This window comes from Castor canadensis, chromosome 17, assembly GCF_047511655.1.
Source record: "Castor canadensis chromosome 17, mCasCan1.hap1v2, whole genome shotgun sequence".
Taxonomy (NCBI): domain Eukaryota; kingdom Metazoa; phylum Chordata; class Mammalia; order Rodentia; family Castoridae; genus Castor; species Castor canadensis.
The window spans coordinates 3,779,234-3,806,519 of record NC_133402.1 but is presented as its reverse complement, the minus strand read 5'-3'; the positions used below and the strand labels follow the sequence as shown (position 1 = coordinate 3,806,519).

The window sequence follows — 27,286 nt, the reverse complement described above, 5'->3', positions numbered from 1 at the left end:
TTTAGCAGGAAGCAACATTTTATTGTGCTGGCACAGACCCAGCAGACTCGTATCCAAAGACTGAGCCCTGAGAACGAAGGGGTCTCACCTTGCAAGCAGGTTACAGAAGCAAAAAGCAAGATCTAATCCATATATGGTTATATTCAATTCTATAGGCTACTTTACCCTAGTGTTATGTAACTTTCCCCCTCCCAAGTGTTATGTGACCCTCTCCACATTCAGATTCCTCAGGTTTTATCTCCCTGGTTTTCCATCCCTACCTCCCTGCTACTTTATCAGAACTCAGGCCTCGTCTGTTTTCTTTTGATCCTCCTCCCTGCTATAAGATGAGCATGGGCTCACTAGGATCTACACATACTATGCCCTCTATTGATATTTTTTTCTTCCTGAATTATTTTCAGAGTCTTTGCATTTTTTACATTAAAATTTTAGCTTAACTAGTCTGGGCTCCAAGCAGAGCTCTGATGCCTGGCTTACACATACCCTGCCTGGTGTTCTGGACTGAGCAGGGAGAGGTGAGAGAGTGTTCACTGGACTGGGTGGAGAAAAGATTGGGAAAGAGCTGATGGATAAAAAAGGCTCAACAGTGACATTCTGCAAACTTGGAATACTCCCCCAATGTTTTGTTCAATAAAATATTTACTGCCTGCCTGCTCTGAGCATGCAGTGTGGGTCAGTGCCCTGGATTCAGCAAGCTAGGGGGTGGGGGAGTAGGCATGACCTTGAGGGTAAAGGCAGCTGACTCTCCAGCCACCCTCTGCAGAGCTACCTGCAGAAGGTGAACTTTTGAATTTTTTCAAAAAAGAAATGACCACAATTAAGGTTTTAAATATCTTTTGCAGTAGATAATCTTATTTACATTGATACAGAATCATTTTACATTCTTAAGTCAGACATTAATAAATGCTTTACTTTTGTAAATTGAAAAGGAAAACAAAAAGGAACTACTAAGAAATATTCTTCATTAACCTGTCTTATGCTAGCTCAAGGACCCTGAAACACATGGACATTGCAACATGCTATCAGCAGAGGCTGGGGATAGGCCATTTGCTCTGGTGCACAGTGAGGAGCCTTTACCAGCTTACACTGTGCTTTCCTCACTTAAACAAACATTAACACAGGAAAAGACAATGATTCTTAGCAATGAGCAATCTAAACACACTTTGGAAAATAGATGTCAACAGTGTAAGTGGGGAGAACAAAGCCCTCAATTGAAGCAGCTCTAGGACCCCTACCAGCTGAAGTCTGCCTGGCCTGGCTATGGTGGCAATAGCTCAACAGAAGAGTAGAAGTCCCTGCCACACCAGGCTGCTACAGCAGAACTCAGCAGACAGACAAGTAGCCATCTCAGGTGGGATAAGAAGGACTGTCTACCCTTCAGGTATGCTTCCGCAGGCCCCAGCACTCACTTTCCAGCTGTTTGGTACCTTGAGGAACTAAAAACACAAGAGGAGCAACTGAGGCCTTAACAGAGCCTGCTGGGGGGAGGATGATGCTGGAGGGGTTTGTAGCTTCTGGCTCCTAAAGATCATCTGTCAGGAAGGACTTATTCTGGAGTCTCTGGAGTTTTACTGTGAGGAACATTAATCACTTCACAACTTGGTGCAGCTTAAGGCTTCATTTTTAAGCTGTAAGCATGGTCTTTAATTCTTTAACTAAGATGTCCACCATATTTGATTCCAAATTAGAGTTTAGCACTGCAAGGAGAGTCCAAGTGTCTTACCCTGCCTGAGTCAGAATAGGCAAGTCATCTACCTGTGGACAGAAAACTTCCACCCACATTTGGGTGCTACATTTGACTGCCCACAGCTGTCCACCGTGACCTTTCTCCATGTACAGGTGTCATCATATGGTTTTGCTGTTGTCAAGCAGTCAGAGGCCTCTATAGGCAGAGGTTCAGTGCTGCTGCTCTGAGATTCTCCTGTCTTGAGGTCCTGGCCACAAGGAAGGGCTGCTGCTCCTGGCCTAGTTTCCAGTGGATCGTTTTCCTGAGCCAAGGAGAAAGATGATTATGTTTCATCCTAGCAAAACATATCCCAGGGTTGTGGCGTGGATCAAGAGGTAGAGTACCTGCCTAGCCAGTGCATGGCCCTAAATTCAAACCAATCAATCAACCAACAAACAAAAACAAAGGAAGGTGGATGTTGGAGGCATGGCTCAAGTGGTAGAGCACCTGCCTAGTAAGCATGAAACCCCAAGTTCAAACCCCAGTACCAAGATCAAAAAAAAATAACACAAGAAAACTTCCCAACCCCCCCCTCCCCCCGCCCCACATCCCGGTGGGAAAGCTTCCATTAATCTCTGGAGAGTGGCTAAGATGAATGAATGAAGGTTAAGAGTCCCAGCACCAGGGACATGCACATACAACAGTTCATCACAAGATACCATAGTGCAAAAACACTATCCCCATGGTGCACAAGAACTACCCTCATGGTAGCCCCCAGGTTTGTATAGCACCACATTGCCCAGGCAGGATAGGCAGGAGGGGGAGGAGATCTGAGTTCTAGGCCTGGCTCTGCCATAATTTGCCCTTTGTAACTATGGGCAAGCTGGTCCCAATACTGTGGGATTGGGAACTGGCATAAGGAGGGTTGAGAGGCAGCCCCCAAAATATAATCTCTTTAGGAAGGAGTTTGAACAGAGTTAAAACCCAAGAGGCTGGCCACTGTGGTGTAGTTGGCCCTGTGCTGGCTGACTGCCTCACACTCTGCTTCTTTCAACTGAGAGGATAAAAGATTCATGCCTTTGATTGGCACCTCTCCCAACTCATGGCATGGGGTACAGTGGGGTTCAATGTTGGTTAAAGTGAGAGAATAAAGGATTAGTTCACAGACGGAAACAAAGGGAAGAAACCTTTCAGGTTCTCCTACCTCAGCTGGGATATCAGGAAGTAAACATTTTCTTAAGTTTGGAAAGGAATCCCTCCTTGTCCTCCCCAGCCTCAGGCCTAGCCTTGCTTCCTGTGGAGCTATCCATGGTCCTGCCACCTGGGCACAAACAGCAGAAAGAACTGGGGTCAAGGGCACACACCTCCATGTGGCATATCCCAGGCCCCCACCTTGCCACATCTGGCTATCCAGAGATTAGCATTCAAGGAGCAACCAAGTGCTACCCTAGGAAGAAAATGAGGTACTCCTAAGCTGGCAAGTGCTGCCTCACTTGTCACACTGAGGCAAATGGGCCCACAGAGCCCTAGGGCTCTTTGAATCATGGCCACAGTAAGGAGATAAGAAACACAGTGATCAGCTATCTCAAATCTGAACAAAATTAAAAAATGAAGCCAAGAGCCAGATGCCTTCCAGGCCAAGCCACATGACTTATACACATTAGCGGATCCAATCCTTAGGATAGCATTACAGGTAAATTTTACAGATGTGGTAAAACACAACATAGACAGAGAGGTTAGGTGTTTTCCCCAAGGTCCTAGAGCCAACCAGCAGAAGGTAGAACTTAGTTCAACCCAAGCAGCCTGACTCCAAAGCTCAGGATCTTAACCATCATAGTGCACTCCAACAAAAAAATTCTACTTCCAGGTTCACTACCACATTCCACACTGCATATGCATGGAGTCACTACTGCGTGGGATCCTCTGCTGTGTGCAACTGGTCTTATCTATCATGTCAGCATATGTGTGTGAGTGTGTGTGTGTGTGTGTGTGTGTATGTCTGTGTATGATATTACAATGTCCCTGAATCTGGTGTCCAACCTAACTGCTCCAGGTAAAGCACAGCCACGCTAGCTGTGCTAACTGTGCACAGCCTAGCTTGGTAGGGCCCAAGCTAGCTACCTAAGGAACTCTGCTGCATAAAACATTCATGAGCAGTGCTTTTCTACCTCGAGGTTAAGACGCTGGGGTGCCCTCCTATAGTTCTTGCAACCTCTTTTCTTATGTAAAGACTTAAGTAACAAAAAGGAATCTCCTAACAACAAATCCACAAACCATAGGTTTCTCATCACCCGTGGGCCTCCTAAAATAGGAAAGGCAAGAGTTTTGGGATTTGTTTGTTTGATTGATTGATTGATTGATTTTTAGTAATTATACTTTTGTCTTCTATTAACGTATTATAGTTGTATAGGGGATATGTTGTGACATTTACATAAATTACAATGTATCTTAACTAGATTCACCCCCTCCATCTTTCTCCTTTATCCCCCTCTTCCCCCCAAGCAAGAGTATTGTATTTTGTTATGTCTTTGGTAAAGACAGGGCAATATTTGGTGTGTGTGTGGGAGTGTCGCATTACAAATTATCACTAATGGGTTTCTAACGTGCCCAGCACTGTGCTGTAAGCTTTACCCCCATGATCAAATTTAATTGCACAGAAATCCTATAAAGTAGCACTACTATTGTTCCCAATTTGTGGGTGATGAAACTGAGGTTCAGAGAGGTAATTTGCCTAAGGCTTCAGAGCAAATGATGACAGAACTGGGACATGAAACATCTGGCATCAGAATCCAACCTCTAGGTAGAGCACAAAAACACTCAGCAACTGCTGTTCCCTCTTCCTCTAACTCTGCTATTATCATCACACAAATAGCACATAGTGGCTTGTGCCATGATGTACACCTATAATCCTAGCTATGAAGCTGGCAGAAGTAGGAGTATGGCTGTACAGAGCTGGTCCCAGGCAAAAAGCTTGAGACCCTACCTGAAAAATAAACTAAAGCAAAAAGAGCTGGAGGTGAGGCTCAAGTGGTAAAGCAAGAGCAAGGCCCTGAAATCAAATCCTAGCACTGCCAAACAAAAAAACCCCCAGATATGCACCCAGAAATTTCCCACCCCCAGAATAACAGTCTCAACTGTCTATATTTTAAATAGTGGCTGAAGGAGTGTGGACTCATATAGGAACAGGGTTTTATGGCGGGGCCTGAAAGGACCCCAAGAACTGACTTTGAAATTCTGATCCAAACACCAGTGACCAGCTATAAGCCCTGTGCACAAATAACCAGGTCAGTAAGTATACCACTTTCTCTCAGACCCTGCTTTCTGAGGACCAGCTGGATAGAGGAAGGAAGTTCTTGTAGAATGTCCTGGGCACACAATGTGGGCACCTGCCTTCCAAAGCTCCTGTTTTTGTTTTTGTTTTTTCCTGGCAGGGGGTGGAGACAGAATTGAAGTTTTGAACTCAGAGTCTCACACTTGTAAAGCAAGTGCTCTACCACTTGAGCCACTCTGCCAGCCCTTTTTGTGTTGGGTTTTTTAGATAGGATCTGTTGAACTATTTGCCTGGGCTGGCTTCGAACTGCTATTCTCCTGATCTCTGCCTCCTGAGTAGCTGGGACTGCAGGTATTAGCCACTGGTGCCCAGCCCCAAAGCTTCTTTAAATAAGGCTCGAGCACACTGTATGGATTTCAGAATAAACAGGAACTGCTCCAGGGCACCATCAGAGCTTCCAAGCTCTGTTACTTCAGAGAGTAAGCACAGCCAGGAGGGAAGCTGCTCAGCCAATCGTAGTCAGGGGACAAGCTAAAGGTCCAGAACTCCTTCCAAAAGACCATGTAAGGCCTACTGAATAAGGGATTCTTCAGAGCACTTCCTAGCCTCTGGTGAGGAAAACAGATTCAAATAAACTAAGCTGATGTTACTGTGAGCCAGCCTTGTGCCAGGCACTGGGTGAAGCACCAGGGACACAAAGAGGTTATGTTCTAATTTACTGTGGTCAGAGCTTCAACATCAGAGCTGTTGGATGGCTGCATATGAGGTGATCAGGGGAAGAAAAAACAAATATGACACCTATTTCAGGAATCTACATCAGTGTTTAGGACCCTGTTTTTCTCCAATAACACATAGCTCCTACTGTCAGAGGAAAGGTCAAACACTCATCTGCAGGTGAAGCTTTTGTCAATGCTTGTTCAGCCTAAATCAAAAAGTCACCGAGTAACTGCAAACTGTCCCAAATCCCTGTCTTTTGCCAGAAGATGTACCAGTGACACCTGAGGGGGGTAATAGTCCCCCAAGTACCCTATATGGTCTTTATTGCTCACAGGCTAAGAAAATAACTAAGGCTGGCTACTAAGGTTTTCAGCAGCTGCATTAGGAAACAAAAATAAATAAGAGATACTAAACCCAGCAAAAACACACCTATAATCCCAGCTATTTGGCTCAAGGCCAGTTGGGGCAAAAAGTTAGTCAGACACTATCTCAAAAACAAGTCAGGTGTGGTGGTACAGACCTATAATTCCAGCTCCACTGAGGTGGAAGTAGGAAGACTGCTATCTGAAGCCAGTTTGGGTAAAAGCATGAGACCTTATCTGAAAAATAACTTAAAGGACTGGTGGAGTGGCAAGTGTGAGGCCAATAAATAAATAAATAACTTAAAAAAAAAACAAAAACAGGCTAGTGGCATGGATCAAGGGTAGAGCACCTGCTTCACAAATGTGAAACCCTGAGTTCAAACCCCAGTACCACCCCCCATAAAAATACAAAATCAAAAACACTAACTTTAAGTTGGGGGTATACAGAGCACATCTTACAGTGCAGAAGACCCTGGGTTCAATGCCACCACCAAGACTAAAACAAAAGCTTTAGGTTGTTTGTTTAGGCTTTAGTTATAAATACTGTATATATTACAATTGCCTTCCATATACACTTTTCCTGTGATGAAAGCACATCTTCAAAGACACTCAGGAATCCATCTGTACCTGCAAGCAGCTTTTACCAGTTGCTAATGATGCTCTAACTCACATGTACTTAGAAGGCACAGTGCTGGGAATCAAAAAGGGCTTCATGCACAGTAGGCAAATGTTCTACCACTGAGCAACATTCCCACCCCTAGAAAGCTATTGAAAAGTGACATGAGGCCAGGCACCGGTGGCTCATACCTGTAATCCTAGCTACTTGGGAGGCTGAGATCAAGAGGACTGAGGTTCAAGGCCAGCCCAGTAAAGAAGTTCAAGAGACCCCATCTCTAACAATAACCAGACAAAATTGGACTGGAAATGTAACTCAAGTGATAGAGCTCCTGCTTTGTAAGTACAAAGCCCTAAATTCAAACCCCAGTCACACAAAAAAAAAAAAAAAAAAAAAAAAAAAGTGACATGACGAATAGAGATGTGGCTTAGTAGTAGGGTTCTTGCTTAGATGGTTGATCCCTAGTATATATACATACACACAGAGTAGATCTTTACCTCCATGAACCACTGCTAAGCGAATGCAAACTGCTTCTAGCAAAACTGATGAATGCTTCAGATAAAGGAGACTCAGGGTCTACTTAAAAAAATAAAACCTAAGCCAGGTACTGGTGGCTCATGCCTGTAATCCTAGCTACTTATGAGGCAGAGATCAGGAGGATCACAGTTGGAAGCCAGCCTGGGCAAATAGTTCGTGAGACCCTATCTCAAAAAAACCCATCACAAAAAAGGGCTGGTGGAATGGCTCAAGGTGTTCAAAACTCAGTATGGAAAAAAAAAGGTAAAAAAAAAAAAAAATCCTGCCTGGAAATGGGAATTATATGCAGTGTAGTATTTTTACATGGATTGCAAAAGTAACTTTCTTATAGCCTGCACAGAGGCTTACCCACACCCAGGTAGCAGACTGCATATTCTTCAAAGCCAACTCTTTAGATTCTTAAGTGCCATTTATAAAATTATGTCTGAAAGCCAAATTTCCCACTGAAATGTAATTGTGAAAATGACAGAAGTGAGTAGGAAGTATAATTTGGTATGCCCCTTTCACATTATAAGCAACTTTTCAGAGAATCACCCAATGCATATAATAAGGTTAAACTATAATCATTAATTATGTCATTAAGAATTTCAGGGAAAAGAAAAAAAAAAAAGCCAAAAAAAAAAGAAAAAAAAAAAAGAATTTCAGGGAAGCCAGGTGCTGGTGGCTCACGCCTATAATCCTAGCTACTCAGAAGGCAGAGTCAGGAAGATTGAAGTTCGAAGCCAGCCTGGGCAAATAGTTCGCTTCACAAAAATAGGGCTGGTGGAGTGGCTCAAAGTGTAGGCCCTGAGTTCAAGCCCCAGTACTGCAAAAAGAAATAGAAAAAAGAATTTTAGGGGCTGGTGGAGTGGCTCAAATGGTAGAGTGTCTGTATAGCAAGCATGAGGCTATGAGTTCAAATCCCAGTACCACCAAAATAAATAAATAAATAAATTTCAGGGCTAGCCAGGCATCAGTGGCTCATGCCTGTAATTCTAGCTACATGAGAGGCTGCAATTAGGAGCACTGTGGTTCAAGGCCAGCCCAGGCAAATAATTCACGAGACCCCCCTCTCCAAAATAACCAAAGCAAAAATGTATTGGAGGCAGGGCTCAATTGGTAGAGTACCTGTTTTGCAAGTGCAAGGCCCTGAGTTCAAACTCCACTTCCATCAAAAAAGAAAAAACAGAGGTAGGGAAATGGCCAAGTGGTGGTACAGGGCCTGCTCAGCAAGCTCAAGACTCAAGTTTAAACTCTAGTATAGCAAAGAAAAGCAAAAAAAGAATTTCAAAAGGAAGAGCTGCCTGGGCATGGTGGCACACACACCTGCCACCCCAACTACAGAAGAAATGTAAATAGGAGGATCTTGGTCCAGACTGGCCTGGGCATAAATGTGAGATCCTACCTCAAAAATAACCAAAGCAAAAAGAGATGGGGGCATGGTTCAAGCAGTAGAGAGCCTGCCTAGTAAGTGCAACAGTACAAAACCCAAGTTCAAACCCCAGTACTGGGAAGAAAAAAAAAAAAAAACACCAAAAAACGATGAGCTGACAAGGTGTCTGGCACACAGGAGGCTCCCAATAAATCCTGGTTGAGTGAGGGAGCTGGCCACTGGGACAAAGAACCACAAACATTAACAATGGTTCCAAGCATGCTCATAAGGTGACAATAACTCTCAACTTAAGCTATCAGAGAGGATTTTAAACAACTGAGGCCAGGCATAGTGGTATGCACCTGTAATCCCAGCACACAGAAGGCAGTCAGAGTCCTCCAATACAGTTTTTACACTATGGGTACTATTGTTTACTCTGGAATTCTGGGAAAGCATTTAGGGTTGGGAACACACAAACCCATCCAATTCATCTCTTTCTTACAGTTACAGGGAGCTCTCATGGAGGGAAGTGCCTGAAGTCACAAGGCAAGTGGCAGAACCAAGGCTAGAACTCAGAACACCCACTTTGAGATACAGAACTGTCAGGGCAGAAGCACATGCAGAGAAAGGGACAGACGCTTTCACTGGAGGCTGAGGCTCCACTTCAGCTGTTCCTGCCCACAGTTCCCCCTATCAACAGTGGTTTTTAGGGGCTTCATGAAGACCTGACTGGAAACTCAAACATGCTCCAAATTGTCCACCCTCCAAAAGACCCAGAGGCCCCTCATACCGCCATGTCATGTCCAAACCTCTTACCAGTGCTTGTTTGTGTGACACCATTCACCGTACCCTCCACGTCAGTTTCATCCTCAGCGTAACTCAGAATCAGGCTCTGTTGCCGGCTGGTCAGCCTCCTATGGACCAAGCACAGTTCTGGCTCAGCGCTTCCCCAGGTAGCTATCTGAAGGACACACATGCAGCTAAGTTCCCAACCCAAGCAGGGACACATCTGGAGCCAGTGGTGAGAACCTGAGGGCCACACCCTCAAAGCTCCTGAAATACCCCAAGATGTTTAACAATTGTCACCATGGCTGTGTTTGATACAGTTGGGGGAGGGGAGGGAGATGGGGAGGACACACGAGCACGTGTACAAAGCAGCAAGTGAGAAACTAATTAATCTCATGAAAAGGACAAGTGCTGGAAACTAGCCTCACGAGAAGCCAACCTGCCCTGGGTGCCCACAGCATTCTGCCCAGAGCAACATCATACTAGCTGAGCATTCTCCCTCCATTCATTGACGCTGATCTCTGTCATGTCCACTTCACAGATGGGAAACATAGGCTAGCCACATCTGACCTAAGGAGAAGGGACCTGCCAAGAGCTCACAGGGCCCATGAACTACTGGACTAGAGCCTGCTCAGTGGACCAGAGTATACAGGGTCTGGCAGGCTTGGCCAAGGCCCATGTGGGCACTTACTTTGGAACTCTGATCTTGATGTGAATGTAGTGGTCACCGTAGCCGTAGCTGTTAATCCTGGGAATGCCTTTCCCACTCAAGCGAATCTTCTGGTCTGTTTGAATCCCAGGGGGGATCTATAGAGAAAAGAAAGCAGTGTGTTCCCTGGTTCCCACTGCCCATTTCACTACATAGAGATTATCCTAAAGCTGGGTGCCCATGGCTCGTACCTGTAATCTTAACTACTTGGGAAGCTGATGAGGTTCCAGGTCAGTCCCAGCCAAAAAAAAAAAAAAAAGTCGCAAGACGGCATCTTAAAAAAAGCTGAAGCATTATGGCGTGTGCTTGTCATCCCAGCAACAATGGGAAGCGCAAAATAGGAGGATCACAGTCCAGGTGGGCCTGGGCAAAAAGTGAGATCCTATCTTCCAAATAACCAGAGCAAAAAGCAAGAAGGGCTAAGGAGCATGGTTCAAGCAGTAGAACACCTGCCTAGCAAGCATGAAACCTTGATTTTAAACCTCAGTGCCACAAAAAAAAAAAAAAAAAAAAGACCTTGCAAGGGATCCTCAAAAAACAGGACTTATATTTGGGCGTGTGGCTCAAGCCTGCCAGCAACCATGTGAACTATGACTGAGTTGGGATCTGCCTGGGCCAGAGCCTGCAACTAGGACTTGGGTAAGAGTTGTCTGGAGTCATGAATTCAGGAAGCAGAAGTGAGGGGTAAAGCGTAAGACCTGGGAGCAAAGAAAACTGACATAGTCCCAGGCTGAGTTTGCTCTGGAGCTGGATGCCATGAACTATGGAGGAGAGACAGCCTCTGGGTGAAGGCAGGAGCATGCACACAGCACCATGTCTCTATAGCTGGAGGTCACCCCAAAGTCCCCACATCCAGAGGCTGGAGAAGGCCCCAAGGTACATGCAAACAGTGATGGGGGTCTGAGGCAGGGGTGAGAGGTGCAGGTAGGCACTGGGAAGCTATTCACCCAAGGAACAACTTAAAACTACTAGCCCCGCCCCACCTCCAGACCTCTTCCCTCAGAATCCCCAACAAGCTAGACACTAACAAATTCTATTTCCCATTCAACAAAGAGCAATGAAATACCAGGATGGCAAAGATGTCCTCACACTCTCTTACCGTCACATTGATTGTCTCGTACAGGCCCTGGGCTCTTGCTGTCCCCCCAAGGATAGCCTGAGCTATGGAAATAAATAGCTCGGAGTGGATGTCTGCACCGTCCCTCCGGAACACAGGGCTTTTCTGAACCTAAGGCCAAACACAAGGTTAGTGTGATGCTAGGTAAGTCCTGCCTGAGGCCAGATATCAGCCATATGTCTCGCCTGGCCTGATCATGAGGACTGACACACTTTAACCCCTTCTATGCCTAAAACATAGACTGAAAGCAAGACCGCCACTTCACCAATGTGAGACTGCACCCTACAGCTCTGAGGGCATGACCTCTAGGTTTACATACTGTAGTGGAACAACATCTAGACTTCTCAGCCTTCGTCACACCATTCAATTGTGAAGGGAAATGAAGACATAAGTTGGCTTTTGAACATCTTTTCAAAAAAATCTTACTTTATTACTTTTGTTGTGTATTTCCATACCCCTAACCACCACAATCCACCTCACTTGCTGGACAACTCTATGTAGGAAGTCCCCTGTGCTCTAAAGCCTCTCAGGACTTGCTTTTCTCCCCATCATTGGTGACAAGGTATCTGTGCTCACATGTATGGCTCTGGTTCTTTCCTTCTGATGGCTCAGCAGTACTCTGCAACACAGTGGTGTTGTCTCTTACTCAAAGACAGTAGGTTGTTGTTATTGTCTTCATATTGTGAACAGGGTTGTCAAAACCATACCTATGCCTGCCACCTGCTACAGGGCCACTTTTGTGGATTTGTCTCAAGTCACATTTAGTACTGTAACTGGTGGTAAAAGACATTACTTTCTTTACTGTTTCCATTTACCTAAAGAAACCACAGCTTTCCTATGTATTTAATAGCATGTAAAACTGCAGTGTAGAGCTGGGGATGTGGCTTAGTAATAGAGCACTTGCCTAGCAAGCAGAGGCCCTGGGTTCAATCCTTGGCACCATAAAATAAAAAGAAAAGAAAACAACTGGGTGCCAGTGACTCATGCCTGTAATCCTAGCTACTCAGGAGACAGACATCAGGAGGATTGTGGTTTGAAGCCGGCTAGGGCAAAATAGTTATCGAGACCCTATCTTAAAAAAAACCCATCACAAAAAAAGGGCTGGTGGAGTGGCTCAAAGTGTAGGTCCTGAGTTCAAACCCCACTACTGCAAAATAAATAAATAAATACTATACCATTAGAACTTGTTCCTATAAACAATTTGATAAATGAATAGTAACATTAAGAAGAGTTCTTTTGTATTTTTGTATCCTGTGTTTCTAACTGGTAAACATCTCAAGGAAGCTTTATTCTCTTCATACCAGGCACAAAATCTCAACAGCAACAAATAATTAACATCTACACCAAAGCGGCCCTTCTTCCCTAGAAACAGCAACACGTATACTGTGAAGCCCCTGCCTCGTGCCAATGAGCAGCCTCAGCCACTCCAAGACAGTAAGGACAACACAATCTGTGCAGCAAACACCTACCCTGAATGTGATGAAAATTTCTTTTTTTCCCACAGGCATCCTCACAGTCTGGCCATCCTCAACTCCTAGAATAAAAGTTCCAAAGAGAGCAGTTATGGTGGACCTCCCACAGAACTTTCTTCCCAACATCCACAGAACAAGACAGAGGCTTTCTTGTTCACTCCTGTTCCTTGTTAATGCTGGCCCTCATCAAATAAAGACAAAGGGGACAAAAGAGAGGAAACCACGGATGGGCAGGAGCAGAGCGGGTATATTTTAGAAGTAACTGCTGAAAAAAAAAGATTCCAGGAGATTCTAGTTCCTTCTATAAACTGGGTCTCCTGGGCCTCAACCTGAGCTTCTGCCAACATGCAGACCACACAGGACGCCATGGTCCTGGCCTTCTCCTGAGCACGGGGCCCGAGGCCCACCTGCAGGCACGGGGATCACTACTCGTTTCTTCTGCTTGGCTTGTCCTGCTCCTCTGCAGATCACACAAGGATTTGTTATGATGGAGCCTCGGCCACCACATCTCCGACATGTGGAGCGCATCACAAAAGGACCCGTATTGATGGTCTCCTGATAAAAATGAGAAGAAAAATGGTAAGTATTAAGTATGCAGGAGAAAAATGCGTGAGAAAAAATGTTTCATTAAAGGCTTGTCTTTTGTGTACATGTGCCCTAAAATGCACTGACTAAGAAAACAGATATAGGGCCTCATACTGCTAATCTGAATTTTTAGAACACAGATTTCTGAACTCCAGCTCACCAAGCTGCTGATATGAGCTAAAAAATGAGGTGGGCTTGTCTATTCAAGTACCTGAAAACCTCAGGAGCTGAGCAATACATTTAAAACAATTATTCCCACTCTAGTTATAAGGAGATAGTTGGGAAAACACAGGAAAATAAAGAAGAAAATGACAATGGATGTAATTCCCCTTCTCCAGATCCAAGAACTGCCAGGCTGATGGCTGAGCCTGCAAATCTAGGAAGGCACTGGTGCCCTAGCCTGATCCTCCTGGCTCAATTCACAAGGCTCCTAATTCTGTCCCTCCCAAGCAAGGGGACAAGGGCACTGAATGCATCTGTGGTTCAAAGGGGCTGGGACGGGTCCTTGGTGGGGACTGTTCTGCTGAAAACAGAAGTGAACAGGAAGGCCAATCAGAGACTAACTGTGGGGTCAAATGCACAGGTACTGCATTTAAACTGACAGTGCACAGAGCACACATATGCCCTCCTACCCATGCTCCAGAACATCTTTTCCCTTAGTCCTCACATCTAAGCTTCACTACTCCCATCCTTTAGGAGCTCCCTCACCTCCCAGTCCTTCCCAGAGATAGCAAATCCTTATGGTTCGGGGCCACCCCCATTAACCCTCACTTAGTGTATGAAAACTGGTTATGTCTTTAACTTCTTTGGGTTTTTCTTTGTCAAGGGTGAGAAGTTATCAGATATAGGCTTGATGTGGCAGATCAAAGAACACAGAAGTATAAAGAAAATGTTATTAACTTCCCCCTCGCTCTGACTCCCACAGTAACCAACTGTTTTTGTTTTCATGCTAGAGACTGAAGCCAGAACCTCATGCACGATAAGCATACACTCCTCCAACTGAGTTGTATTCCAGCAGAACCAACTCCTTATTTTTTTTTTAACTCACACTTGCTAGGCTAGGCAGGCGCTTTACCACTTCAGCCACTCCGTCTTGGATATTTTCAAAATAGGCTCAAATTATTTGCCCAAGCTAGCTTCAAACGATGATCCTCCTGATCTCTGCCTCCTGAGTAGCTAGGATTACAGGTAAGCCTGGCTAAGATTGAGTCTTGTACCAGAGAAAAATAAGACACAGGGAACAACTGAAAACATAGTGGTACTTTAAAAACATCAAATTTCCTAGTTTTAAAGACTGTACTGTGGTTACATAAAAGAATGTTTGTGTTCTTAGAAAATGCACACTAAGATACTACACTTAAATATTTAGGCATCAAGTGCTATAATGCCTGCAACTTGCCCTCCAGTGGGGGAGGGGTGATACACAGACACACAAATGGAGAAGAGGAGGTACACACCATACATGACAAAGCAAATGGGACAAAATGCTTAAAATGGGTGAATATTAGTAAAAGGAATGAGGGACTTAGTTCTTCATTCTTTTCTTTGCACTATTCTGTAAGTTTGCATTATATAAAAGTTATCAAAAACTGATTAGACGTCAAGCAAAATCTGAGTCTTTCCCGATTTTCAAATTCCCTCAATATCCCAAAGTGCTTTTTTTGAGAAGACAGAATAGTTTCCTTCCTCCATCTGTACTGTTGACCAGGACAAAATGCTACTGGAAAAGCATAAAAGTTCTAGGTTAAACAGTCCACCTAGCTACAAACCCTCAAAACCTAGGAGCACTTAAAAAAATATCCACTGGAATACAGGAAAAAAAGAATAGTGGTAGCAGGACAGGCGGGTAGGTAGGAAGGCTGGGGTGGGGAGACACCCTTACCATGCCGGAGCCACCACAGTAGTGACAGTGTTGCACCTTGGTGCCAGGCTCATTCCCCTTGCCATCACAGCGTTCACAGGTATCCATGATGTTCACAGTGAACTCCTTATTGACGCCCTTGGCAGCTTGGTTGAATGTTAACTCCATGATGTACTAAAGAAACCAAAGCATGACTGGTCATCCTTTGCTTTACAATGGCCACAGTGATGCTCCTTTTTAGAAGGTCAGGAGGACAATGGCCAGCACTGGTCGATACTCTTTAACTACTGTACTTATGTACAGTCTACCTGGTAAAAATGGTTTGCTGGGACTCAGCTGATCCTACCCTGTTCCTCAGAATTTTTAACAAATGAACTATATCTTTATTTAAATGCAAATTTACTTTTCTTTCTTTCCTTTAACTTTTTTGTTTGTTTTTGAGACAGGGTCTCATTATACACAGGCTATCCTTGAACACACCACCATCCTACTTCTGCTTCCAAGTCCAGGATTAGTGTACTTCCCAAGTACACTACCATGCCAACCCTGAAAGTTTACTTTTCAACAAGATGAAATGTTCATGGATAATACCTGTATGGCACTTGCTATAGTTTGGATCTGGGATGTTTCCCACAGGCCTATGTGTAAAAGGCTTGGTCATCAACTTGGTGCTATTAAGAGGTGATGTAACCTTTAAGAGATGGGGTTTAGTAGGAGGTTTTAGATCACTGGAAATATATCCTCAAAGCGAATTGTAGGTTGCCAGTCTCTTTCTGTCTTTTTTGCTTCATACCTACAATAAGGTAAGCAACTTTGCTCTACCACACACTGTGATTTGCTGCACTGCCACAGGCCCAAAAACAATGGGATCAACAGACCATAAATTGAAACCTCTGAAATCATTAGTCAAAATGAACGTTTCATCTTTTTAAGTTATCTCAGATCTTTTTTTAAAGTAACAGAAAGCTAACTAACACATCACTTGCAAAAAATTTGAGTGATCCATAATCATATCTCTGATCATAAAACGTCTCTCCACCCTCCTCAATTTCAGTCTCCTTAAAGACACATACATGGGATTTGGTTCAAGTGGGAGAGCACCTGCATAGCAAGTGAAAGGCCCTGAGTAAAACCCTAGCACCACCAAAAAAAAAAAAAAAAAAAGACAAAGACAGAAGAGAGGCTTGGCAGCATCTCCATAATAGGCTGAACTGTCCTAGAATAATATGACAGGCTCTAGATAAATACTCACCTGAATTATGGCCTCTGAGGGCCTTTGGTGCCACTGGGTTAAGTGCTGACTATTAAGAATATAGTCAAAATGGATATTACCTGTAGAATTTTTCAATATTACCTATAGAATTTCTTTCTTTTTTTTTTTTTAACTATAGAATTTTTCAAGTGTTGGACATATTTTCTGCCAAATGGCTGCTTCCAGATCATCCCATTTGGGCTGCTATGCTTTCTGAGAAACAGAAACTGGTAAAACTCTGTATCACACTTAGTCTAAAATTTAAATGATTCTTCAAACTAAGGAACTTACTTCCTGAGGCTGATCAAACACACTCTGGAAATCGCCAAAGGAAGATGATGAGAACTCCCCAAAGATCTTCCTAAATAGCTCCTCAGGGTCAACAGAGGGGCCTCCTCTCCAGTAGCTCTGCCCAGAGCTGCTGGCCCCAGGATCAAAGCCAGCAGAGCCATAGGCATCATATTGCTTCCTCTTCACTTCATCACTCAATACCTGCAATGAAGAAAGAGAACAATTAGGCATTTCTGTGTCTTCTGAGGTCCAGATACACTGACAAAGTTCACACCAAGCAGGGCAGTCACGTTTCATAATGAAAAATATTTTCATGATGAAAATATAAAAGTTAGACAACCAAACATGTCTTTCATTATGTGATGGTTAATTTTGATTATCAACTTAATTGGATTGAGGGATGTCTAGAAAATTGGTAAAGCAGAAATGGGGGCATAGCTCAGTGGCAAAGTGCTTGCCAGTCATGTGCAAGGCACTGAGTTGATCCCCAGCACATGTCTGAGTGTATTTGCGAGGGTTTCCAAAGAAGACTGGCATGTAGGTCCGAGTGAGCTGGGACTGCCCTCTCCATGCATGAGTGACAGCACCCAACAGGCTACGGCCCTGTGGGATCTAAAGCAGAAGCAGCTAGCTCAAAATGGTTCACAACCCCCCCAGCAGTGTTTTTCTGCTGCTGCCACCCATGGACAGCGTTCAGGTTCTTCAAGAGGAGGGTTTTACTGCTGGGAAAACTGGTTAGCCATCTGCAAAAAACTGAAACTAGATCCATGTATATCACCCTATACCAAGATTAACTCAAAATGGATCAAGGATCTTAATATCAGACCACAAACTCTTAAGTTGATACAGGAAAGAGTAGGAAATACTCTGGAGTTAGTAGGTATAGGTAAGAAGTTTCTCAATGAAACCCCAGCAGCACAGCAACTAAGAGATAGCATAGATAAATGGGACCTCATAAAGCTAAAAAGCTTCTGTTCATCAAAAGAAATGGTCTCTAAACTGAACAGAACACCCACAGAGTGGGAGAAAATATTTGCCAACTATACATCAGACAAAGGACTGATAACCAGAATATATAGGGAACTTAAAAAACTAAATTCTCCCAAAACTAATGAACCAATAAAGAAATGGGCAAGTGAACAAAACAGAACTTTCTCAAAAGAAGAAATTCAAATGGCCAGAAAACACATGAAAAAATGCTCACCATCTCTAGCAATAAAGGAAATGCAAATTAAAACCACGCTAACATTCCACCTCACCCCCGTTAGAACAGCCATCATCAGCAACACCACCAACAACAGGTGTTGGCGAGGATGCTGGGAAAAAGGAACCCTCTCACACTGTTGGTGGGAATGTAGACTAGTACAACCACTCTGGAAAAAAATTTGGAGGCTACTTAAAAAGCTAGACATGGATCTACCATTTGATCCAGTAATACCACTCTTGGGGATATACCCAAAAGACTGTGACACAGGTTACTCCAGAGGCACCTGCACATCCATGTTTATTGCGGCACTATTCACAATAGCCAAGTTATGGAAACAGCCAAGATGCCCCACCACTGACGAATGGATTAAGAAAATGTGGTATCTATACACAATGGAATTCTATGCAGCCATGAAGAAGAACGAAATGTTATCATTCGCTGGTAAATGGATGGAGTTGGAGAACATCATTCTGAGTGAGATTAGCCTGGCCCAAAAGACCAAAAATCGTATGTTCTCCCTCATATGTGGACATTAGATCAAGGGCAAACACAACAAGGGGATACTATGAGCACATGATAAAAGCGAGAGCACACAAGGGAGGGGTGAGGATAGGTAAGACACCTAAAAAACTAGCTAGCATTTGTTGCCCTTAATGCAGAGAAACTAAAGCAGATACCTTAAAGCAACTGAGGCCAATAGGAAAAGGGGACCAGGTACTAGAGAAAAGGTTAGATCAAAAAGAATTAACCTAGAAGGTAACACCCACGCACAGGAAATCAATGTGAGTCAATGTCCTGTATAGCTATCCTTATCTCAACCAGCAAAAACCCTTGTTCCTTCCTATTATTGCTTATACTCTCTCTACAACAAAACCAGAAATAAGGGCAAAATAGTTTCTGCTGGGTATTGGGGGGGGGGGGAGAGGGAGGAGGCAGAGTGGGTGGTAAGGGAGGGGGTGGAGGCAGAGGGGAGAAATGAACCAAGCCTTGTATGCACATATGAATAATAAAAGAAAAATGAAAAAAAAAAGAGGAGGGTTTTAGGCATTTGGTCTCACACTGGGGTATGTCATTGGCCTCATATTCTGAAGTGGACCTTCCAGTTTCTTAGACTGAGCAGCTACCAGTTTCCCTAGCTCTCCAGCCTGCAGGCCACCACTGTGGGTCTATTTATCTGCTATTGTATGAGCCAATCTAAATTCCCTTTTACGTATATATATTATATTGGGTCTGCTTCTCTAGAGAACTTAATACTATTAAAAATAACTGATTAGGAAAAAAAACCATTTTTTCAATAAGTACTTCAAACAGTTATAAGTACTCTTTTAGCCAGGTGCTGGTGGCTCATTTCTTCGATCCTAGCTACTCAGGAGGCAGAGATCAGATCACATTTTGAAGTCAGCGTGGGCAAATAGTTCACAAGACCCTACCTTGAAAAACCCTACCACAAAAAATTGGGCTCATGGAGTGGCTCAAGGTGAAGGCCCTGAGTTCAAGCCCCAGTACCACACACACACACACACACACACACACACACACACACACACACACACACACACAAAGAGCGGGGGTATAGCTCAGGGATGGAGCATTTGGCTACAGAGGTATGCTTTGTGCTCTGATTACATTTTAAGTTTTCCAAGGCAATGATGGTCTTCTACTTTTATAACAGCCACCAACCGTAAGGTAGCAATGCTTTAAACAGGGAAGTCACAAAATAAGGGTTGAATTAATTAATCCAATGGGGAGTTCTCAAATCCAGCTACAATGAACTATCTGGGGAACTTAATTAAAAGAGAAAAATGGAGCCTTACCATTTTTGAGATTCCAATAGACCTTAGATTTTTTTTCTTTTTTTTTAAACCAAGGTGATTTGGTGTAAGGACATGACCTTCACACTGGACCATATGACATGCCAAGCCATCCTGCTCAGTGGAGCAAATGCTGATTCACACACAGCTCAACAGCAGTGACCACGTACACATCAATCACATTACCTCATAGGCTTCTGCCAGCTGGGAGAACTTCTCCTTGGCTTTGGGATCATCCTTATTTGTGTCAGGGTGATATTTCTTGGCAAGCTAAGGGAAAAAATAGTAAATTGTTAAAGACATAGGATGGTTACTAAAACAGAATCTAAATACCAGTCACAACCATGCTTTCTTTTTCCTTTTTCTCTTAATACAGGTCTTACTCTGTAACCCAGGCTGGCCTTAAATTCATGATCCTCCTGTGCTGGCCTCCCAAGTGCTGGATTACAGGCATGTACCACCATGCCTGGCTTGCAGTTATGTTTTCTTTATAACATTTGTCTGTCTTTAAGACTCAGTAACAAAGAGCAATTCTTAAAACAAGATTTATAAATTTTAAACTTTTAAAATAAGCTGGGTGCTAGTGGCTCATGCCTGTAATCCCAACCACACAGCGGGGCAGGATTTGAAGCCAGCAGGACAAGTAATTTGAGAAACCCTAACTCAAAAATACCCAACAGGAAAAAAGGCTAGAGGAATGGGTCAAGTGGTAGAATGCCTGACTAGCAAGTGTGAGGCCCTGAGTTGAAAGCTCTTCCCCACCCCCCCGCCCCACAAAACTAGAACTATGTTTGTTAGAGATCTGTTGTGGTTGAAAAATTTGTACATATGTCACATTTGAAGAAATTAAGTTTTTTGGTGGCACTAGGCTTTGAACCCAGGGCCTCACACTAGCTAGGCAGGTGCTCTACTGCTTGAGCCACTCCACCAGCCCTGTTTTATGTTGGGTATTTTGAGATAGGGTTTCATGAACTATTTGCCCCAGCTGGTTTTGAACCACAATCCTCCTGCTTTATCTCTGCCTCCTGAGTAGCTAGATTGCAGGCATGTACAACCAGCACCTATCAGTAACTATCTCTTTGGAACTTGGGTAACTTTGTGAAAGCAAAGTGCAAAATAGTGTATCTGGTATACTAAATTTATATAAAAAGGGGAGAGAAATAACCACATTTATCTACTATACAAATTATTTGGGGAAATATATAGTAAATTGGTAACACTGCTACAGGAGGGATGTGGATGAACAGGAAGGAGGAATGGTTTTTACTTATGAATTCTGAACAAAGCGAAGGAATTCAGATTCAAAATCTGAATAGATCTAGGTTTCACTGGTCTAGACATTTCAAATACCACTTTAATTAGCCCTAACACATTCTGGGACACAATGTCAGGAATTTCACATTTTCTGGGTTAAGAAAGGAAATAGTTCCTAAGTCCATAAACTTTCACCTGAATGCAAAGAATGATTACTTAAAACTTGGACCAGCATGTCTTTTAATACAGAGGGTACAGAATAAATTTACATATGAAATCAGCTCTGGAAACAAAACATTATTTATTGATTTGTTTTGGTGCTAAGGATTGAACCCAAGGCCTTGTGCATGCTAAGCATACACTCTACTACTGAGCTGTCCACCCAGCTCCTGGAAAAAGGCCTTTTTAAATTCTCTGGTTTGGACTTTTCTGTTTTCTAAAGCATTAACTGCTTTAGCATCATGCACTGAAGAATGCGTCCAGCAAAGTCTATCTATCAACTGCAAGTGACCCATCTGTATGGTGAAACTTTGTACCAATCAGAACCAGACAAGATCAACAGCATTCCTTCTACAGTCTTGTCACCAAATCCAATACACACCTGGTAATAGGCTTTCTTGATTTCTTTCTGGCTGGCACTTCGGGGCACTCCTAATATCTGGTAATAATCTTCCTTGGCCAAAGACGTGCTCGTGTGGAAAGAAGCAGTACAAACAAAAGGGTAACTTTTTGCTCCTGAAAAAAAAAGAAAATCACTCTGGGAATGTGCTCAACCAAAGGAAATTTTGAGTAAATGACCAGCTAGGATATACCAGCGAAGGAACAAATGGGCCACAGATATAGGGTCTATTTCCCTCTAAGCTCACTGGAGACTAAACTCAGTGTACTTCAAAAGTGCCAAAGGTGCCAGGCACTAGTGGCTCATGTCTGTAATCCTAGCTGCTCAGGAGGCAGAGATCAGGAGGATCACAGTTCAAAGCCAGCCCAGGCAAATAGATCATGCGAGACCCTATCTCAAAAAACCCTTCACAACAAAGAGCTGGTAAAGTGGCTCAAGGTGTAGGCCCTAAGTTCAAACCCCAGTACCACAAAAAAAACAAAAACAAAACAGAAGTGGCCAGAGTCCCTGGGCACTGGTGGCTCACACCTGTAATCCTATTTGGGAGGCTGAAATTAGAGGATTGTGGTTTGAGACCAGCCAGGGCAAATAGTTCATGAGACCTCCATCTCCAAAATAAGCAGAGCAAAATGGACTGGAGGTATGGCTCAAGTGGTAGATACCTGTTTGGAAACCATGAAGCCCTAAATTCAAATGCCAGTCCTACCGAAAAAAAGGCAACCAAAGCCACTGTGCTCAATTAACGAAACACAGTATCAGAGTTCTTACTGGGTGGCTGATTCTGCTGGCTTATACTACTACTGGTGTGATCTCGTACACCACTAAAGGAGTAATAAACACCCCAGATGGGCTGCATCTGGGGATGATGAAAAAGGGATTTGGCTCCTCTTCTTACAGTTCCATATTTCCGTATGCTTCTGTTTCACTCTTTAACAATTCCTGACATCCTTCTTCTGTAATGTAACCTTGGGGATCTGCTTTTGCAGTGCTTTTCAGAGTGTGGTCCCTGGACCAGCATTGTTGAAAATGCAAACTTTGCAACTCCATCCCAGACATGAATCAGAAATTCTGAAGGTCTCCACTCCGTGGATAACAGTAGCAATCTCCCCAACCCACATTGCTGACCAACACCAGTGCCTCCAGACACTGGCAACTAGCCTGTTGGGGGTGAGGGACACTTGTCTCTTTCTGTAAATCAATGACTAAACCTAAGGAATTCAGGTTATGTGCCTGGTAAGTGGCACAAACTTAGTCCCAGCTATTTGGGAGGCTGAGGCAGGAAGTGCGGGTGTGTGTGTGTGTGTGTGTGTGTGTGTGTGTGTGTGAATCACTTGAGTCGAGGAGTTTGTGTGTGTGTGTGTGTGTGTGTGTGTGTGTGTGTGTGTGTGTGAGAATCACTTGAGTCGAGGAGTTTGTGTGTGTGTGTGTGTGTGTGTGTGTGTGAATCACTTGAGTCGAGGAGTTTGAGACCAGAGTGGGAAACACAGAATCTGTGCCTATGTCTCAAAAAAAAAAAAAAAATTGTTGTGGAAGGGCTGGGGGCAGTGGTACCTCAGTGGCAAAGTCTAATATAAAAAGAAGTTGAGAAAAGGATTTCTAGGGCAACTGCTGTTAAGTTATAGAAACTGGCCAGGCTAAGGAAAGGTTTGAATCCATTCAGATTTACACCTGTGGTTCTGGTAATTTGCTGGTGTCCCCTTTGACTTTCAAAGTGCCTTATTTGGTCAGGAAGCTAAATTACAACTTCAGTTTGCAGAAGTTCAGATGAAAGTAAATATGGTAAGTAACATGTGCACGTAGTAATTGTGACTACTCTGACATAACTAAATTAGAGACTGTGAGTGTATGTGGTAGTAGATGGGTAGTTAGAGGTGATGAGGCCTAGGGATAAGCAGAAGGGCCTTATAGCTACTCAAGACTGGATCTTACCCCAAAGCCAAGAGGGAGCCATTGCCAAGTGTTAACAGGAAACTGATAAAATTACCTTTTTTCCTTTTCTTGGTAGGATTTCGTTTGAACTCAGGGCTTTGCACTTATAAAGCAGATGCTTTATTGCTTGAGCCACAGCTCCAGTACATTTTTCTCTGGTTATTTTGGAGATGGACTCTTGCAAACTATTTGTCTGGGCTGACCTCAAATCACATTCCTCCCACTCTCAGCCTCCCAAGTAGCTAGGATTACAGGCATGAGTCACCAATGCCCAGCTACAAATTCATTTTTTTTGTTTGTTTGTTTCCTTCCGGTGCTAGGGATTGGACCCAGGGCTTCACACATTATAGGCAAGCGCTCTACCACTAAGCTACATCCTAGCCCTCAAGTTAGCTTTTGATAAGAACAGATAATAATAACTATACTTGATCTTAGCCAAAAGGCCAAGAAGCAATGATCAAGTGAGCTTTTTAAGGAGGACTGGGAGAGTATTTAAAGTTAATGAAAACACAAAGGGGCAGCAAGAGGAATTGAGCATATCCACAAAGGGGACAAGATAAGGGTTAAGCAAGGAAATAGTAGGAATGGTAAAAATAAGATCAGAAACAGGAAGCAAATCTATGTTTTTGGCATACCCAATACATCTGCAATAGGAAAGGCAGACTGTGGAAGTAGTGGAGGTTAGACCATTATGTGTTTCTTCAGTCAGACTTGGGGAGACATTAGAATTAGTTTTTTAGAAATCCTGTACTCAACCTCCTCTTTACAGGGAAGTGAGGGATTACCCTCACTAGCCTTTTCTCCTGGATCATTCCAATGCCAGAAGGCTGAGGCTAGTGGTGGCAAAGGCTCTGGAAACTGTGGCTTCAACTTTGTTAGCAGAGAACTTTGACTTGATTTAGAATGGCAGACAATAATGTGAAAAACTGAATGAACAAAGACAAATCACATTTAACAAATATGATGACTTCTGACATCCAAAGGTATCAATGATTACCAATGATTAGGAAGAGTTTGTTCAACTTTTTTTTTTATCCAAGTTATGACCAGTAAATGTTTAGCCCCTTTAGAATCCAAGTCATCTGAAGGATGGTCAAACCAGTGTCAAGTAACTGACTTCTACTTGGGAAAAAAAAGTCATATTTAAAGTGTTGTTTTTATGTCTGCTTGTTCTATCAGATTTTAGACAAGATTAGACTCATATTTGGGAGCTGAGATGATGACTATAAGATGTGACAGCAGAGCACACCTTGAAGGATACTAACTCTCACAAGTGAATGGCACTTAATGTAAAACATAACCACTTGAAGGGTATGGGCTGGCTTATAGAAAAGGATAGCTGACTGCAGTTTCTTAGTAAGGGCCTTAGTCTTACAGAAGGCTTAGGACTTGGTGCTTATCTCAGTCTGTGTCTCTTACATACCCAGACACTAGTATAAAAATGCTCTGGGCCTGGGAGTGTAGCTTAATGGTAAAGCATTAGCTTAGCATTCATAAGGGCCTGGGTTCAATCCCCATAATGTAGAGGAACAAAAGTTGCTTCACATACTTGTACAGATGTAATAAATTTAGTTTAATAAGTGGTAGCACATGCCTGTAATCCCAAAACTTGGGAGGCTGAAGCAGGAGGATCTCAAGTTTGAGGTCAGCCTGGGTATGTAGTGAGTTCCAGGCTAGCCTGGAGTACATCATGGTGAGACTGTGTCTCAAAAAACTAAACAAGAGCTGGGCACTGGTGATTCACGCCTGTAATCCTAGCTACTTGGGAGGCTGAGATTAGGCTGATCATGGTTCAAGGCCATTCTAGGCAAATAGTTCATGAGATCTCATCTCCAAAATAACCAGAGCAAAATGGACTGGAGGTGTGACTCAAGTGGTAGAGCATCTGCTTTGCAAGTGTGAAGCCCTGAGTTCAAATCATAGTACCACAAAAAAAAATTAGCTTAAAGGAATTTTAAAATTAGCTTAAAGGAATGTTACTCAAGGAATATATGAACAAAAAGATGCAGCAAATCCTATTTAATGCAATCCTGATATTAGAAAATATTAGCAAGTCCTAAAAATGGCCAGCCTGACCTCTATCCAAATAATCCCGAGGAAACCTAAACAGACCACTGCTCCATCCAAGAGGAATACAGATGGCAGTAATGGAATTTAAAAACATGTTCCCTTAACCAAAGCCCCCCCATCCCTGTTCTGCTAGCCTCAATGCCTACAATGGTAGCTGGCATAGGACACGCCTCAATGCCATCAAATGAATGTTGACAGTTAAGAGGGGCTCAATGGGCCGGGCACTGGTAGCTCATGCCTGTAATCCCAGCTACTCAGGAGGCAGAGATCAGAAGGATCATGCTTCGAAGTCTGCCATGGGCAAACAGTTTGAGAGACCCTATCCCAGAAATTCCCAGTACGAAGAAGGGCTGGAAGAGTGGCTCAAGCAGTAGAGCACCTGCCTAGCAAGAGGCCCTGAACAGCCCCAGTACCACAAAAAAAGGGGGAGCAGGTTCAATGGGATTTAACAATTCACAAATTACACAATCTGGTGGAGGCAAGTCTGTTCACCTATGCTGCACAAAGTAATCACAAATTACTGGTAATTTAAAGGCTACCTATTATGTAATCATTACAAAATTGAACCCCAATAAGGAATTATCTTGTATAAATAAGCTCACCAGGGTTCCTTAGTTATTAATCTTCTTTATAAATTTACAGATAGCTTAAAAAACACTTTGCAGAAATTCTAGCAGACACAAACTAGCACAGTTCAGAAACACAGTAGGTTGTTTCATGTTTCCCTTCTTCCTTCTCACTAAAACTGAAGTCATGGTGAAGCACTACTAATACATATCAATTTGGTATCACCTCCAGCAATAAGGAAGGGAGAAGATTTCAAATCAAGGTTCTAGTACTTTTTAGCTTTGTGACATTCTACATGTTGTTTAACATCTAAGTCAGTTTTTCTGTAAAATGGAATGGTAACAGTGCCTATCACATGGAAAGGTGATGTAATATAAACCACACCTGGTACACCACTAAGTGTTCAATAAATCTTAGACTCTAACTTAAGGATTTCTTTAAAAAGACCATTAACTATGCCTTTCAACTTATATCATATGGTAGAAAGGGCATGAGCTATGAAATGACAACTCATTCAACTTTCTGGCCTTGATCGGATTAATTCCTGTTAATGCCTCCGTTTACCTTTTGTTTTGGCGATACTGCGTTTTGAATTCAGGGCCTCACGCTTGCTAGGCAGCCGCTCTACCACTTACAAAAATAGGGATGATGATTTGCACCTTGCACTCACCAAATGGTAACTGCCTCTTCCCGATTCCACTCCACGTAGAAAGTGGAGCGATGGGGAAGGAATAGAGCAAGGGAGCAGCGGCTGACAACTGTTGACAGAGGTGAAGGTTCACGGCCTTCGGGTCGTTTCCCTGCCCCGAGCTCCGTGCAGCTCTTTCCCCTTGACGGCTTCTGAGTCGCCACCTGGGCCTCTCTGCCTCCTGCTTGCCTATGACCCCAGCCAATTCCTAACCCGAGTCGGAAGACACCGTCATCCCGTTACCCCAGTAGCCTGAGCGAGGCGAGTCAAATTCTTTCTAGGCCCCGGAGCAGCCACTCGGGCGCTGGAGCCTGCCCTCACCTGTGTAGCTGACACCTGGTCTCAATGTCAGCAGCGCCCGGGGGCCGCGAGCGCCCAGGAAAAGCGAGAAGGCGGCGACGCTCAGCTTGCGACCCAGTAACGCCCCCACCCCGCCCTCCCAGATAGGCCGGGTCCCTCTCCCCGCTGAAGCCGGCAGCCGGGGGGTTCCCACAGCCACCAGCAACCAGCGTGTGGAACACCGCGCCGCCATCTTGGCCCGGGGACAC

At 43.7% G+C, this 27,286-nt stretch overlaps 1 protein-coding gene across 3 annotated transcripts; it reads right to left on the bottom strand.

The window, feature by feature from the left end:
- On the bottom strand, positions 1 to 27,286 carry Dnaja3 (DnaJ heat shock protein family (Hsp40) member A3). 3 transcript variants are annotated; one of them, XM_074059937.1, is made up of 12 exons: positions 27,060 to 27,286; positions 21,467 to 21,600; positions 19,798 to 19,881; positions 16,594 to 16,794; positions 15,072 to 15,224; positions 13,012 to 13,159; positions 12,602 to 12,666; positions 11,115 to 11,243; positions 9,998 to 10,113; positions 9,337 to 9,434; positions 2,871 to 2,987; positions 1 to 1,988 (listed from the first exon to the last, which is right to left on the bottom strand). In XM_074059937.1, the coding sequence occupies exons 1-11, from the start codon at positions 27,268 to 27,270 to the stop codon at positions 2,884 to 2,886; spliced, it is 1,443 nt and encodes a 480-aa protein (XP_073916038.1). In that variant the 5' UTR covers positions 27,271 to 27,286; the 3' UTR covers positions 1 to 1,988; positions 2,871 to 2,883. The 3 variants fall into 3 exon arrangements, with proteins under 3 accessions (XP_073916038.1, XP_073916039.1, XP_073916037.1); XM_074059938.1 differs by lacking the exon at positions 2,871 to 2,987; XM_074059936.1 differs by lacking the exons at positions 1 to 1,988; positions 2,871 to 2,987 and adding an exon at positions 7,792 to 7,974.

Bases quoted from the DNA above. Each gene is read 5' to 3' on its own strand.
- Dnaja3 (XM_074059936.1), bottom strand. From the start codon at position 27,270: ATGGCGGCGCGGTGTTCCACACGCTGGTTGCTGGTGGCTGTGGGAACC. The intron at 19,882-21,466 runs GTGTGTATTGGA...TTTTTCCCTTAG, and splicing joins TCAAGAAAGCCTATTACCAG to CTTGCCAAGAAATATCACCC. The intron at 16,795-19,797 runs GTAATGTGATTG...TCTTCATTGCAG, and splicing joins AGCTGGCAGAAGCCTATGAG to GTATTGAGTGATGAAGTGAA.